The sequence below is a fragment of the Uloborus diversus genome, chromosome 2, assembly GCF_026930045.1.
Source record: "Uloborus diversus isolate 005 chromosome 2, Udiv.v.3.1, whole genome shotgun sequence".
Lineage (NCBI taxonomy): Eukaryota > Metazoa > Arthropoda > Arachnida > Araneae > Uloboridae > Uloborus > Uloborus diversus.
The window spans coordinates 161,543,710-161,561,242 of record NC_072732.1 but is presented as its reverse complement, the minus strand read 5'-3'; the positions used below and the strand labels follow the sequence as shown (position 1 = coordinate 161,561,242).

General features: G+C 31.9%; 1 protein-coding gene across 1 annotated transcript in view; it reads left to right on the top strand.

Annotated features, from left to right (window-relative positions):
- LOC129216117 (protein diaphanous-like) overlaps positions 1-17,533 on the top strand; it is an 85,597-nt gene that overhangs the window by 48,391 nt on the left and 19,673 nt on the right. The window contains exons 12-21 of the mRNA XM_054850269.1: positions 3,448-3,564; positions 3,648-3,766; positions 5,546-5,712; positions 5,813-6,208; positions 12,749-12,863; positions 13,411-13,500; positions 13,606-13,802; positions 14,987-15,073; positions 15,253-15,405; positions 15,501-15,630. Of these exons, the coding sequence (XP_054706244.1) occupies positions 3,448-3,564; positions 3,648-3,766; positions 5,546-5,712; positions 5,813-6,208; positions 12,749-12,863; positions 13,411-13,500; positions 13,606-13,802; positions 14,987-15,073; positions 15,253-15,405; positions 15,501-15,630 (1,571 nt within the window). The remainder of the gene's footprint in view (positions 1-3,447; positions 3,565-3,647; positions 3,767-5,545; positions 5,713-5,812; positions 6,209-12,748; positions 12,864-13,410; positions 13,501-13,605; positions 13,803-14,986; positions 15,074-15,252; positions 15,406-15,500; positions 15,631-17,533) is intronic.

The window sequence follows — 17,533 nt, the reverse complement described above, 5'->3', positions numbered from 1 at the left end:
CGTATACAAATTTGAAGAATTTCCGAAATATGAAATTAAACTTGACATGTTTAAAAAGATTTATCTGTTAGTACTTTTTTTTTTAATCCAAAACCTTCTCTGTATGGCTATTGATGTACGAACTGTTTTAAAAAATGTAGCCGCCCGTGTTCCCCTTACACTTGCTTTAGTTATTTTGGGAAATTTCAATTTTTGTGGGCACTTGGTGCGGTTTAAAATCTTACCAAATTTGCGGGAATTATTTTGGGACACTTTCAAAAATACTCCTTCTCCTTACTAATTTTTATTATAGAAATATTGTTGCCAGATGCTGAGATACTTTTGGTCAACATAAAATGGCGCTAAACGGTTTCATCCGAAATGTTTCCAAAATAAGTAGTAAAATTTGGCGATTGTTTGAAATCGTGCAAAAAGAAAAATTAATGGAAGAAACATTATTACGTAGTCTTTGGGCTCAAAAACAGCGACAGTGGAAAAAACTGCCAAATGCACCAGCTACTGAAATCTTTTCGAAAAAATTCTGGCGATATTTCTGCTGGTTGGTTGGATATAGTGAGCAAGTGTCCAATCAGCAGAAATAATAATAATAAACCATTAATTACATAAGTTCCGTTTAAAAGTAAAATGATCAGCCAAATCCATTTATTTTTAGCCAATCTTGTGGAAAAACGTTACTTTAAGATTTGACTTGAGAAAAGCCTCAAAAAGTCAGAAGAAACGCAAAATTATTCAACAATACAACAATTCTTGGGAGTTGAGATGACACACTAAATAATGACTTGGGTTGATGAAAGCCTTCGAACAGGGAACAAAAAAGCTCATAACTCGTTTTTTATACAACTTAGAAACTTCGAACAGATGCTATATTCAGCAGAAAAATTGGCGCTTTCGATGGACATATAACGTTAATATGTGCACGTTTTTTTCCACCCCCATATTGGGGCATTTATGCGAAAATTGGGACTAAAATTGGAATAAAAAGGGAACTATCAATCGGATTTTTTTCGAACTGGTCTATAAACCTTCCCAGTACCAAACTGAACAAACGGTGAAAGTTTCAGCCAAATCTGCCGGGTAGTTTCTGAGATCTTAGGGAACAAATTTACCAAACTCCATTTTTATATATTAAGATTAGGCATTTGACGAAAACAGAAAATAGACTTTTTTCCCCCCAAAACTGAGCAATTTGCATTCATAATTATAAAGCACTAAATATTTTTTTTAAAAATCAGTTTAAAAAAAGGAATTATAAATATTTATCTCACAAGCAATATAAGTTAAATTTAGCATAATATTGAAAATTGATGCAAACATAATTTAGCTGCAAGCTTAAGTTCCTGTATTTTTTTTTCTTCCCTACAGCAAATACTTTAATCTGATTAGATATGTTTGCAGCCACAACAGGTACCAAAAGCAGATTTACTAATTGGAATAAATTTATGGTATTCTCTTGTAGCCTCAATTGTTGCGGCAAAAGCTACTTTTTCAGAAAGCACAAATAGGATTTAGAAATAAAGAAAAATTTGTAAAGCATGATGAAAAGAACGAAAAAAAAATATTAATTTCAGACTCTTAAGGCTTATGGTTTTAGAAGGAAATATGCTACAATAAAGCATGATCTACTTTTGTAAAATTTTAAATTTCACTTCAGTTAAAATGTCCATCCTTCAGTTCCTGTAGCGGCTTAAAAATTACCACTTCAACAGTGCTTTACGCATTTGGTATAGTTTACTAGAAGCAGCTGTTAGTTACAATTGGGTGAGCAGTTTTAGGAAGGGTTCTTAATCTTTATTCGGGATTGATAAATAAACGAAGACAAGCCTAGCTGGGCCCAGAGCCTATTGCTTGTCGTCACTTTTATATTTGCATAAAATATATTATTGTTAAAGCAATTTTAAAATGATCAAATTTTTCTTCGCATCTGAAGAACATGTAGCAAACACAAGAGAATTGCTTTCTGAAAGACTAGCTTTTGCCGCAATTATTGAGGCTACAAAAGAATACCATATATTTATTTGGATTAGTAAATCTAAGCTTTCGGTATCTATTGTGTCTGCAAACATATCTAATCAGATTAAAGTATCTGCTGTAGGGAAGATAAAAAATACAGGAACTTATGCTTGCAGCTAAATAAAATTATGTTTGTATCAATGTTCAATATTATGCTAAATTCAACTTATATTGCTTGTGAGATAAATATTTATAATTCTTTTTTAAACTGATTTTTTAAAAAATTATTTAGTGCTTTATAATTATGAATGCAAATTGCTCAGTTTTGGAAAAAAAAGTCTATTTTCTGTTTTCTTCAAATGCCTAATATTGATATAAAATACAGAATTTTTTTAAAAATATTTTTTTAAATGCAGTAATGTGTTAATTTTTTGAATTCTTCTAGGTATAGTACAATTAATAAATGCATTATTTTTCTTTCCTATTATTGTAAAGTCTGAGGGGACGAACACAAGCATATGGTATTACGAGGAAAACATGCATATGCTATCAGCGGGATATCTCTTTATGCAAATAATAACCAAAAGTAAACTCTTTTCCTGTGAATAGCTAACATATCAGTAGTTTACTTAAAAAAAAGAAATAAGTTCCTAGTGCTCTCCCTTTAGGAGAAAAACGGCTGCCAAAATGGTCAAAATTGCGTTTTTTTTGACTTATGGGTTGTCTTTCAGCTTAAATATTTCCAAGGAGTGTGAAACCCAAATAATTTATTGTGTAGTTATTTATAGGGAACACCAGTAGACTACCAGAAAGTGAGCAAACCATTGGTTTTGTTTCCCTTTTTTTGGAATCAATGTCTCAATTTCAGCGAAATCGGCAAAATCAAATTTTTGTGGTAGTAACTTCTAAGAGTACTGTACCTTAACCTTTTTTCATTTTAAACATTGTAATATTTTTTTCCTGAATGCCTGGAGTGACTAATTTTCATAGATACCAAACACTTCTATATTGCATGTGCTATCTGTGTACCAAATTTAAAGAAAATCTGAGTCGGTCATGCAACCAACTTTTTTTATTTTGGTTGAGTTGGTATGGAATCACTCTTTTTCGACTTCAATGTAATTTCTGTAGTTAATTTAATTTTTTTTTAAATTCAGAGAGAACAATGTTTAATCAGTTAAATCAAGCCTAGGTATGTTGTATAGCAGCCTGTTGTGGTTGTAAACAACATATTTTTATTAAAATTTTTAAGAGCTGAAAAAACAGTAGGTCTTTTTGAACTGTTGTTACATTATAAATAAATTATCTGACTTTGTTTAATAGAGTTGATTGTTTTTGTATAACAGTTTACATGTATGATGTTAATTAAAACTGAAACTATTACAAACTTTTATAGAGCGATTAAAATTTTCTACGCTATTTTGACTGATTGAAACTAAATGTTTATGCGCCTACTTCTATTTCCCACTGAATTTTATTTGCTTTAACAAATCGTAGAGATATGAATGATTGTTATGAACTTATTAAGCAAACGATAGCTGAAACTCCTGCTGAAAATGACTTTCTGTCAGTACTTCAGCATTTACTTTGCTTACGAGATGATATTAGTGTTAGGTAAGTCACTTTTTTTCATTTGCAACCAAACTTTATTCTAGTGGTTTGATGTATCATTTATATTTATATTATTATGTTTCTAGGTCTGCTTATTACAGATTGATAGAAGAATGTGTTTCTCAAATAGTATTACATAAAAATGGCTGTGATCCAGATTTCAGACATACAAAAAGGTTTAAAATAGATGTCGAACCTTTAATAGGTAAAGATTTTTTTAGTTCTGTCTAAGAGAAAACAAATTTTTTATCTGGTTGCAATAAAGTTTTAACAAAATGTTTAGTGTGATATTCATCTGTATCAGGGGCTTAGAGCTTTTATTTCTACAAAAATAGTTAAAACTCCTTTTTTCTCTTAAAATTCACAGAAAAAAAAACACACACACAGGACACTTAGTTCCTTTGCAAATTAAACCCTGTTCTCTACTAAGCTTTAAAAATAAAAATTAATTTGTCATATTACAGGGCACCAGAAAGAAAAAGTAGAATCCAATTAAAACTGGACAAAAATTGTTTGTTGTCATATAATATGCATCTTCAATGCTTGTAATTTAATGAGATTTTAGAGACTGTTTGCCGCTTTTATTCTTAAGAAGAAAAAAAAGGAAGAAAGAAAAAAAACCCCACATATGTTCTAAATACCCAGAAAACATATGAAAAAGGAGAAAGAAAAATAGCAAAGAATCTTCCTATTGCAAATTAAAAAAACAATGTTATGTTCCCAGCACATATTAAAACAATAACAAAATGGTGATGATGAACAGTTTTTTTTTCTTTTTTTTTTAAATTTAAAAATGTTTTATTTTGATGGAAATATAACCTGAAGATATAAAAGTTTGCTTTTCCTTGCTACTGAAATTAGAGTATTTTCCCCTATATTTTTGCCAAATAGCAGTTCTGGACCAACTTATTGTGATACATTAAACGATTTTGGCTATAAATTGTCTAAGCAAGTTATTCATTTCAAAACAAAATCTGATATGAAAGTTGACCCAAGAATAGCTACTAAGTCACTCTGCTCAGCATACACAATTACTGAAATCAGTTTAGAATAAGTTCCAGAAAATTGCTGTCATGCCAACAGCAAATAAAAAAAAAATTGAACATGATTTTTTACTTTTTTTAAAGGACATTTTGCACAGTGAAATAGAAAGGCTTAGAAAGGAAAGCTCCCGAATTTCTCACCCTTCTAACATCACCAAAGATAATTTCAAGTTATATTTTAGAACCTTAATGGAGAAAAATTTCTGGGAGTGCCCTCAAACCCACCTTCCATCCCCTATTATTACGAAACATAACCTAAAAAATGCAGTTTTGAGCCAATAATCTTGAAAAATTTCAGAGAGAGAGAGAGCTCCCTACACCCTTATCACCTTTCAATGAATTATAGCATAGAGTTGCTCTCATAAAGCTTCAATATCATCAAATTTTTGAGGTAGCTCTTGAGTCCTGACCTTTTTCCTAATGTCATTAGAGATAGCCTAAAATGCATTTTTAGGACATCAATTTCCAAACCTTTCTCGGGAGCGTCTCTGAACCGCTTTACATTCCCTAATGTTACTACTAAAGATAGCCTTAAATTGCATTTTAAAGATATTGAAAACCTCTGGGTGGATTCCCGGAACCCGAATCCTTTCTTCCCAAAGTTAACCTAGTATTGAGTTGTCCCATTCCTATACCATTACCAAACATTACCTAAAATTGCACTTCACTGTAGAAAAATTTCAAGAGAGATCCCCTTAACTTCACCATAGATAGTTTAAAATTGCATATTTTAAACTTTTGTTTCAGAATTTTTTTGAGGGAGGCACCAATAAATTCCCCCAACATTATCAAAGAGAGCCTAAAATTAATTTAAATTTTGAACATTGTGGTTAGAGCTTAAACTCTCTTTATCAAAAATTGTAAATATTGACTTCATATTTTAAAATTGCTTCAAGGGGCCATTTAACTGAACTTTTTTCCCCCTTGTTTCTCTAATATAGAAACAATAATTGATAAATCAAAACAAGAAGATGAACGTGTCTTTGATGAGCTTAGCAAAAAATTAGAAGATGCCTTAACAGCCAAACAAGAATCTGAAGCAAGGTTGGCTCAAATTGAAGGTCGTCTACAGGAATATGAAGCAATTATAACTGATGCAAAGAAAAAGGTAATGCAGTTCTTGCAATGAATTCAAATTTCACTATTTGTACAACTATATATCTTTAAGCACATTTTAGTTATCCGTATTATTTGTTTCATTTTCATAGGGAACACTACCTCAGTTACCACCTGGAATGACAACACTAATCGCCAACTCTTGTCCACCTCCTCCTCCGCCTCTTCCAGGAGGTGGAATTCCTCCTCCCCCGCCACCACCACCTCCTGGTTCTGGTGGAATCCCTCCTCCTCCACCAATGCCTGGATGTGGTCCACCCCCTCCTCCACCTATGCCAGGATGTGGTCCACCGCCACCCCCACCTATGCCAGGCATGGGACCACCACCACCACCTCCTCCACCTGGTCTTGGTGGATTTAGACCACCAGCACCACCCATGGGAGGACTTTCTCCTAATCTTCCATCATCTAATGTTTTACCTCATGGAATGCAGCCAAAACCGAAGTATGTCTTAGAGACACCTTTAAAACGTGCCAATTGGAAAAAGGTAATTAAATTTGAAACATAATTGCACTGCACAGTTTGTCATTTTAATTTATATTTAAAACTCTGTATTTTTTATTTTATGCTTATTAATTTAATGAAAAATGTCAATTTTGACTGAAAAATTGAAAAAAAAAAAAAAAAAAAACAGCATTTAAAAACATTCTGATGGTAACAGATTAAGCAATAATAAGTTGTCGTTTTTATTGCAGAATTGTTTAGAAATGTATTCTTGAAAGCCTCAACAGCAGCTTCAAATGAATAAATGGAAAAATATTACTCAAAGAAATTTTTTGACTCTGTAAAATTTGATCTTGACCATAGCATAAACTAAAATGAAGTGCCAGTGAGCATGTAAAAAAAAAAAAAAAAGGATGGAATTCATTTCAAAATATATAGTCAGGGGTTGATTCAGGCATAAAATCGGATTCCTTTTGCAAACCCTTCACAAAATTAAATATTGTAGAAGCGGCTAATTCACAAATTTTATACTTTAAACATTGCACGAAATTTCTTATGTACATGTTTTCACAGTTGTTTCATTACTTTTAAGCTCAATCAATTCGACTAAGAAAACAATTAGTAAAAAAACCCTCCAGCTTTTAAGTCATTCCCAGTAAATTCCTTTATTTCAAGGGATTTCAAATGAGATTTGTGATAGCTAAACATGCTGTTGGTGGCTGTGATATGAGAGGATTTTTTTCATGAAGAAAATGTAAAAAAAAAAAAAAAAAGAAAAAAAAAAGACAAAAAAAAAAAAAAAAGTTCTGTTTACAAAAAGAAAAAAGCTGGCATAAATATCTTTTTTCACAAAATGTAGACTCAAAAATAAAAAACTACATCGACCTGATAATGTTGTCAGATAATTTATTTAAAATTGCAGTGGAACCCTGATTTTATGTTTTCTGTTTCATATGCTAGCCCCCTTTTGACATAATTTACTGCAACTCCGTGAAAATTGCTATATGATAATACTAAAATGTTCCGTATTTTACGTTACCCATTTTCAAAAATTTGGGTTAAAGTATTTTTCTATTAACAGATCAAAATCATTTTTCATCTAAAGGGCTGAAATAGACCAATGATCTCAGTGCACGGGCTGGTTTCAAGTGCCCCGTTTTTCACTTCATAATCCATCTAAGACTTGCACAAACTTTTTTTTACATTTCTTTTGTTTGAAGCAAAGTTTCTTTTACAGCTGTTTGAAGCTTCAGTGGCCTTCTTTTTGTTGTCTTAGTATCCTTCAAACAATAGTAGGAAAGTCCTCGTACAGTCAATCTTCCTTCACGAAAGTTTAGGAACATAACTGCTGATGTTGTTCTTGGGGAAAATTTTACAGAAGTTGATAATGGAAATATTGTTTGATCAAATCACAAGTTCCTTTAATATCGGATTTAATATTCACTGCTGATGCTAGTGATGAAGAGGATGAAACAAAGAAGTAGTGCAGAAAGTCTCCAAAGCTGATCAAATGTTTCAAAGCATAAAAACTTTTAAACAATTTTTATTTGCAAATGCGAACCAAGAGGCAATTAATAACCAAACCAAGAAACAAATTTGCAAAACATTGTTGCTATAGAAAATCATGCTATAAATGAAATTAATGCTAAAAACAAAAAAAACATTATTGCAAGAGAAAAAAAAATCCACTTCTAGTTTTAAAGAAGATCTTGGTTTTCACAACCCCACTACCCATTTTACAATTTCCCACTTGGCATGTCTTTTATAATTAATCCGACGAAAAACGTAAAATCTGGAACCCCCTTTAATTGTGTTTTAAAAATAAATAATTTTTTTTATAACTGGTTGTGACACTTTTGGATCAATACATTGATTGTTATATCTTACTACTATTATATATGCGAAAGTTTGTCTGTATGGATGTATGGATGTTTGTTACTCTTTCACGTAAAAACTACTGAATGGATTTTGATGAAACTTTACAATAATATAGCTTATGCATCAGAATAACACATAGGGTAGTTTTCGTCCCATTTTGGGGGGCAAAACCCCTCAGGGGGGCAATAAAACACAATTTTCGTATAAATTCTCTAATGTGGGGATGAAAAAATACTTGCACATATTAACATTATATGTCCATCGAAAGCTCTGATTTTTCTGCTGAAGATGGCACCTGTTCGAAATTTCTAAGTAGAATAAAAAACGAGTTATGAGCTTTTTAGTTCCATGTTCGAAGGCTTTCCTTAATTCAATACAATATTTAGTGTATGATCTCAACTCTCTGCCGATAGCGACTATTGTATTGTTGACTATCTTTGCTTTTCGTGACTGTTCAAGGCTTTTCTCAAGTCAAATCTTGAAGTAAGATTTTTGCACAAGATTGGCAAATAATACATGGATTTGGCTGATTTTTTTTTTCCATTTTAATGCAACTTTGAGGCAATTAATGGTTTTTTTTAAAAATTTATTTGTATTGACTGGGTATTTAATCGATCAGTTGGAATCTAGCCAAACTTTTTTTGTGGAATCATTTCAATAGCTAAGGCATTTGGCATTTTTTTCAACTGTCGCTTGTTTTGAAGCTAAAGACTACGCAATACTGTGTTTCTCGGTTTTCACCATGTAACCAAATATCGCCATTTCTTTAATATTTCTTTCTTTAAATTTGTTAACACATAAAATAATTCTCCAACTAATTCGCAAATTCATAAACAGTGCAAAAACTTCCATTACTTTGTCTTTGCACACAATTTCAAACAATTGCCAAATTTTTACTGTTTATTGGAAACATTTGGGGTAGCATCATTGTTGACCCTATTTTGGGACGATTTCTACGGTAAGAAGTTATACTTATACAATAATTTAGATTGCCAGTGTAGCGCTCGATATTATGCATTTGATGAAGATCGGGATTATAAGAGAACTGTTTCACTTTATTTAAGAATAGTTGACCTCATTCGAACTAGATTTTTTGGGAATTACCCAAACTTAGTGTTCACTCTAGGAAAAAAAAGGGCAGGGTGCTGGTCTTTGAAAGGGGCACTATTTATTATAAAAAGGGCACTATATGTTTCAACGTGATCTTCCCCAATCCAAGACCAATGAGACTCCTCTCAAAAAGTACTGAGCGCCCCCCCCCCCCAAAAAAAGAAGGAAAATAACATCTTAAAACACTGCGAAAATTTCATCCATTCCTCTGTACCATGACCCCCCTCCCCTCAGGGGCATAGGCAGCAGGGTGGGGGAGAACAGACACCTGTTACCCCCGGCCTGATCCTCAAGGGTGTCCAATATTTTTAAAACTAGGGGTGAAATATAGAAGCAAACAACATGGAGGGGGACCCGGAAAAGTCATTTGTGATAGGCCCCAAAATCTCTGTGTGCACCCCTGCCCCCCCCCCTAATTTCCACCATTGACTTCAGTACTGAAAATCATTTCTTCCAGAAAATGCACTTGTCTTTAGGGTTAGATTGCCCCCCCCCCCCCAAATGCCAACTAAGCACATTTTCCAAACGTAGGAACAGTTAACTAATGCTGAATCTTCGCTTTGGGTGTGTTTCAACACTTTTCAGGCCATAATTTGCCTACTTTTCCTATAAGAATGAAAAATTCTAGGCATTTCAAAATCCTTTGAATTTTAATGTAAGATGAACAATATTTAATTACAGATCCCCCTTCCTATCTAAAAACTGCCTAGTAATGTGCATTATGCCATAAGTATCTTAGTAAACATCAAAATCATGATGAATGTAAATTCAACTTTTTAAAAAACATCAGACTGATTATTAAAATACTGTGTGCAGTGCTTCAAAAATGCAGTAGTAGCAAGGTGCAAAACAAAAAAAGGCTTTATTTGAATGCATAGTGTTGGACTTGATGCAACTTCATGACACAAATATGTTTGCAGATGCATGCGCTACCCAAGCAGCTGGGGCCAAAATCCAAGATTTTAATTTCACTGACAATTTTTATGAAAATTTAATACATCATCATTTTATTTTTGTGATTTTTTAAAAAGCAATATTATAGTTTTTTATATAAAAAAAAGAAACATTGCAGGATAATTTTAGTTGGGGAAAAAGCACAAGTGTGTCAAAAGTATGTTTTTAATTATGTCAATGAGTTTTTTAAAATAATCTGTTAGTATACAAATCATATTCAAAGATAATACAAATACTCAGCAAAAAGGAGTGAATGAATAAATATTTCGCAGCAGAAAATTTCCATGGCAAATTTCACACAAAACAATATGTTTCCATTTCAAATGTTCTTTTTTTTTTAGGGGGGGGAAGGGCTAAAAATTCAAGATAAAAAAATACTCTTGTATTTTAGTTCAGTAGGCTTTTTACTGTGTACTACTTAAAAAACAATTAGAAAGTTCACCAATCAGAAACAGCGTTGTTTTGGCAATGCGCCAAAATTAGCTAAGCCTAATTTCCACGTGCAAACGAAAAACGGACACAAAGGGCTGAAACGCTACCAAAATGGCCTATTCATACGATGTTTATTGCCCAATTCAACATTCTATTTCAAAAATTAATTTTCATTTTGTTGAAGGTGTCGTTTTTGTTACATTATTTTCGTTAATCTTCCGATTTTGCAAGTGCGATTTCGGGGAAGTAATAGTTATAAATGGGGTAAAATCGACTTGTTTTGGACCTTGAAATTGTTAACTAGAACGGTAAATGAGTTTTAAAACGATAATTTCGCAAACTTAGTTATTTAATTTTTTTTATTTTTCAAATTTTTTTATTTATATATATTTTTAGAATTTTTCGTGGGTTAATTCAACAGACTTCGCGGGCCACGTTTGGCCTGCGGACCATAGGTTGTGCATTCCTTAGACTCTAAGGAATTCAAGCACTATGTTAGCTTTCAAAATTTTATCAATCACTTCAAAATAAACGCGTTTTCAAGCCCTTTTCAAGGATTATAAAGAGCATACGAACCCTGCTTCTATTCTGTTTTTCAGTAAAAAAGAAAAAGAAAAACAGCTTGAAATATTTCAGTAAACTTCACATTTTTTCGGCCGGCATCATCGTCAAGAACCGTGTATTTTCAAATCAAGAACCGTTTGCGTTTGCACTCTGACTTTTCGGACAAGAAATGGAACCGTTCATCTGCATCTGTTCTTGTCTGACAAGTAGTACCCCTTCTACTTTTCCTGGAACTGGCGCCCCCTGGTCCTACAGATGAAAATAATATAGGAAGACTACCTACCACCTTCCCTCTTTCATTGTTGATTCTCAGAAACACAAGAATGGGGAGGAATTAAACAATAATCTCTCCCCCCACCACCATCGCAGATGATCGAACACCTGGAGAAATCTCTTTTATTTCCAACTGACAAGTCTGTTAGAATTCCGAGAATCTCATCCCCTCTTTGCCTAGATGTTTGCATCTCCTTTTATTCATGGGGCTGTTTTCAGGGTGAAATTCCGGGGACAATGGCAAGACATGAGGATTTTTGCAGACGATCGCTGGACAAATGAAATTGCCCTGATATCGCGGCGGGTACAAACGATGCTTGAGGCATCTTTTTAAAAACACAGAGCGCATATTGTTATTTTCAAAAAGGGTGGGGCGCATTTTGCGATCTAAAAGAAGGGCAGGGCGCATTCTGCCGATATGGAAAAGGGCAGGGCGCTGCGCCCTTCAAAAACAGCCTAGCGGGAACACTACCCAAACTGACTTCTCTACAACTCCTGAACGTTTTCGTGATTTATTTTTTGTGATTTTTGGGTGTCTTCTCAGTTTTGCCGACATTTCATTTACTCCCCTTCCCTCTAATTTTCAGTTTTAATCATACCTTTTGATACATTTAAGGGGGCAGACAATTTGAAATGTCAGCGAAACTAGAGACAAACAATTTTTGGTAACTATTTGACCTCTGCCTGTAATGACCATTGACTTAAATCAATTGAAAAAAACTACATCAACGTGAGCGAAGCCGTGGGCAAAAGCTAGTTACTAATAATTGATAAGCATGTGTACATAATTATAGAATTGAGTTTTCAAAGTTTTATGGAAAAAAAAAGTACTTTCTTGCATAATGAGTTAGTTTTTTTTAATGTAATTACGACAGTATTGATGGAAAGATTCATATTTGAAGTAAAACTGAAGCCATTCAATGAGATTATTCCAGTTTTAGATTATTCCATTTTTTTAGTTATGCTTCAATTTCTATACCTGCTAACAATTTTGCTCTTTAAAATTCAAAGTTAGTGGCATATGTGAGCATAACTTTTATTTTTTCTTGTTTTAAGTAAAGTCTAACTTCGATTTAATGATACCCGATATGAAGATTTCCTCAATTAAATGATACGTTTCACTGGTCCGAATTTGATTGCATTGAATATCAATGCTCCTCGGTTTAACAATATCCTTGATTTAACTATAAGCTATAGTTGAGGCAAACCTAAACTGGCAGCCTTGTGAAGGCTATGCAGCACATCCTAATTGCAGCATTATGACACTGCCAGTTTGACCCAACCTTAGTAAATAGAGATTTTGTTTACTTAATTTCATGAGTCTACTAAATCTTTTATTTGTTTATTGATTTACTGCTTCTTTTCCACTTAGATTCAACCACAAAAGTTGTCAGACAAAGCATTTTGGGTATCTGTGCATGAAGAAAAGTTAGCAAGTGATGACATCTTTGAATCTTTGCTTTCTAAATTTTCCTCCAAACCACAAAGTGAGTTGCTAATTATTATTTCCCCCCCTGTTATATTATTTTCAATTGCATTCATGAGTAAAATGAAATATTTGCTGCTACATATATACTCTCAAAATGTAAAGTCATACAAATTCATGTTGTATTTTTATTGTGGAGTATCACTTTTAATGTTTAATTGAAAAAATAAATAAAATTAAATTAAAAAAAAGTTGAACTCATCAAATTTTTTTGCTATTGAGTTTTAACCGTTTCAGCTCAAAGGATCAAAAATTTTGTTTGTTGTAATGGAGTTTAAGCAATGTAATGGAAACGAAGTCGGGAAAAATTTGTTATTAAATACACTGACTCTCTGTTTAACGATGCTCTATTTAACGATTTTCTCTATGTAAACACAGCTTTTCATGGTCCTGGATTATCCACTGTAGTTTTAAAAGCATTCTATTTAAGGACGCCTTTTAATTAAGGACGATTTTCTGTGGTCCCTTGAAAGTCGTTTAAGCAGAGAGACAACTGGAGTTCTGTGTGATACATTTAAGTTAACTAATTCTTTTGTGTATGATTTCAGCTAAAAAAGAGAACAAGATTGATGAGAAAAGGCCATCAAAGAAAGTAAAAGAACTTAAAGTACTAGATGCAAAATCAGCACAAAATTTAAGTGAGCATTTATTTTTATTTTTGCATGATGCTTAATTTTGTATTGTGTAAAGCTTTAAAAAAATTGCATAAATTATGTTGTAATTTCTTGTTTATTTATTTTTAGTGATTTTACTCGGATCTGTCAAAATTTCAGTCGAAGATATGCAAAAGTACATTCTTAAAGTTGATGAGAAGCAGTTAACAGATGCTATGCTTCAGCAATTGATTAGGTATATGCCTGAACCGGAACAGCTATCTAGGCTAGAACAGTTTAAAGACCAGTACAATGAGTTAGCTGAAGCTGAACAATTTGCTGTTACGGTATGTATAAAAATATAGTATAAATTGCATTTTAAATTTAAATACATATTTTGTAATGTAATTATATGTTCTTTGATTGCATGATCTGTTTTCATATAAACCTCTTACACACACATATCCATAAAAAAAAAAGAAAAGGGGGGTGGGGAGAACCCTAGTTTTTAAAATTTTAACATTTTACATAAGAAGTTTCTAGAAGGAAATTTTACAAATGTCTAGTTACGCCATTTAAATGTGTTATCTCAAAATGTTAACATAATTCATTTCACATAGTCTGTATGTTTTTTAAAAAGCCTAAAAAAATGCTTGAAATAAAAGTTTTCATTTTCAAGTGCTGTTAAACCTTAAAAAATAACTACTGATCACAGCAATCACTGCCATTGTTTGCCTAATCTGCAGCTCCCAAGTAGCACTCCTATTTGAGAATTTGTGAAAGATTGTGTCTTACATTTGAATTAAGAAAGAACTTCTTATCTAAGTTTTTCAAACCGGTCTGCAAACCTGGGGCTAAAAGAAACTAAGCATGAAGTTTTCAGCAAAATGGGCCGGATATTTCTTGAGTTTTGTGCTTTCAAACACACAGACACTTTAAAGAGACTTCATTTTATATTATTTGGAGTTTAGTACTATAGTTAGTGCTATAATTTTATGTAATGGGCCATTCCATCTAATGGAACATGATTTTTCAGGATATTTTGTTTTATAAATACAAATAAAACAAGCTAGAAATTTAATTTTTGATAGCAGTAGTAAGGATTTGTCATAAGAATTTTGTTGAACATTAAACTTATATTTTTTAAATAAAACAATTGATGAATACGCAATGAAATTCCCATGACGAAACGGGACTCGTATGGGTCAAAGTTTCAACAAAATTGATGATCGGAAAAAGTGTAGCATTCTTTTTAATGAGTAAAAACATCCTTGCACTCTATGTTGCTGTGCATATATAAAAAAAAAAAAAAACAGACAAATCTTAGAATTCCATCTAAATTTTGATTTTTCTTCATTCAATGATTAGAAAATGTGTAAGATTCAATCAAAAGTACAACAGCAAAATAGCAAGGTTTATTAGCTCGGTTTTCATTTATTATTAATGTAATTTTACTGAGTAATTTGTTCGATTGTGGATGCTGTAAGAATAAGAATTTTCTAAAAATCTTGCATTTCTCTCTCTTGAATAGATGGGAAGCATTAAAAGATTAGTTCCCCGACTTAAATCAATAAGCTTCAAAATGAGGTTTCAAGAGATGGTTCAAGATATAAAGCCAGTAAGTCAATTTGTTCTTTTAAATTTGTACGGTTTAGCAGATTAATACCATTTAATAAGTTAAGTGCAATTTTAAAATATGAAATAATTAAAATAATATTGGATTAGAGCAAAATTCTTGTGTTTACCGTTTTTGTGTAATCATCTCCCATTTGAAACAATAAAGCATTTTCTTCTCAGGATATAGTAGCTGCTACAGCTGCATGTGAAGAGGTGAAGCAAAGTAAAAAATTTGCCTTGATTCTTCAAATTATTTTGTTAATTGGTAATTATATGAATGCTGGTTCAAGGAATGAGCAAGCGGTTGGTTTCGAAATCAATTTTCTGACCAAGGCAAGTTTAGAGTTTCTTTATCAATTTCCATTTATTTTGTTTTCTATAAACTGTTTTACTTATTTTTAACTATTTAAAAATATTAAATCTTTTAGCTCAATTCAACAAAGGCAATTGATCATAAGACTACACTTTTGCATTATGTCGTAGAAGTTGTTGAAAAGAAGCATCCGGATGCTCTAAATTTTGCAGAAGAGTTAATGCATGTGGATAGAGCTGCAAGAGGTAAAAATGTTTTTTAATAGAGTAAATGTATTTAATGTTTTTGTTACTTATCTTGTATTTATATTTTGCCCATAAGTCCTGAACAATTCTTGACTTAATCATAATTAGTGTTTCCCTCCTCCCTGGATTTATCTTTCTATGAATTTTAAGCGAGAAGAAAATTATAGTTTTGAGTATCTATTATTTGTTTGAATTGTTTTGAATATTTCTCAGTTGAGGCAGTGAGAAGCAAAGGGATGTAAGTGGCAAAATTAAAAATTTGGAGATAACCAGTGCACAAATAGTAGGGAATCTCTCCTCTGTCTTGGAGCAAGAGGTAGTGTTAGTAGCCCTGGTGGATGCTAATTTAGGAAAAAAAAAATGAAAGCCTACGTGGGACGTTACCTTTAAACGAGTTTTACTCAAAACATGAAAACTTTGCTTCTCACTCCCTCAATTATATTCATTACAAAAATACTGTGCATGGATATGAAAATAAATAATATAGAAAGTGTTAATGATTTTTTTATTTTTGCTACAATGGAGAGTTTTTTAAAACTCAAATTATACGTTATTGCTTTTAAATTATGTTATTTAAGCTTAAGTGAGAAAAGTTAAAAATTCATTTTAACATGCTAATTGTTGTTTTTGTGCTATTGCATGAAACAAAACACCTCCTCTTCAATTTGACTGTTGATTAGATATGTCTGCTGACTATTAGTGCAGAGCCAATTTCTCAGCAACAAACATGTTTACAAATACAGTGGTGAAAATAAAAATTGTTTGTGGTTAAGGCGATAAGGGGCTTTCAGATGAGTAAAGATTGGTCAAACAAACGGTTTTTCATTCATTATATTTCTAAAAACTAGACTTTTAGCTGAATGGTTTTAAAAAAAAAGAATTGAATCAATGGAAAACTGGCGAAGGTATGACACTATTTGGGAGCCACGCCCTTTTTTTTACTAAAAAATGCATATAAAAATCCATATAAAAAATGCATATGACGTTTTAATTTTCAATACTAATACCATTTCAAATGAATCATCATCCTTATTTGTGGTGAATTTTTATTAAAAATTAAATTGTTTATTTAATAATGAAATTTGCAGTACTGAAACAGAAAATGTTGATTTTCTCAAAACAAAATTTGCGACAAAATTACAAAATTCAAACTGTTCCTTGGAAACGAATTATTATTTAAATTTGCTGAAAATTTTATGCCAAGTATTTAGGTGGTTTGTTAACATTTTGTTGTGAAAGATTTTCCTGTTTGGTTAGTTTTGTGGAGTATTTTAGCTATATTTTATTGAAATGTGAACATATTTTACCGAAAATGTTTAGTTTTTTGCTTTTTTTCCCCCATTATTTAACTTTACCACAAAATTTTGAAATAGTAATCCCAGCATTCTATTTTCGATTGTTTTACGTATCATATTTAGCTAGTATTTTATAATTTTGACGAAATTTCATTCGCAAGGCATAGGGTAAGAACCCCAGTAATTGGCACTTTAAAAGTTTGTCCTTAAACTTACTTCTGTTTTCATTTCTTAGAAAAGAAATATATACTTCTAAATATTTTGTATAAAAGAATGCACATCTGTGCATCTAATTAGTTCACTAAAAGCAAAAATATTATAATAGATATTTTTATAAAAATTTGTGTGCAAAAAGTTACTAAAATCACCAGTAATTGGCACCTGATACCCCATTGTATGACACCTTGTGATCTAGTGATTGGCACATGTTGATAAAACTGGAAAATCACTTTATTTTTCATTTTTAGATTACATACAGATTTCATCATCATAAAAAACATTAATGTTAATTTAGAGTTGGAAATTTTACATAAATTAATGTTAAATTATACATCTTAACGTTAAAAAACATATTTTAGAGAAATAAAAATTTGGAATGTTACATGAAA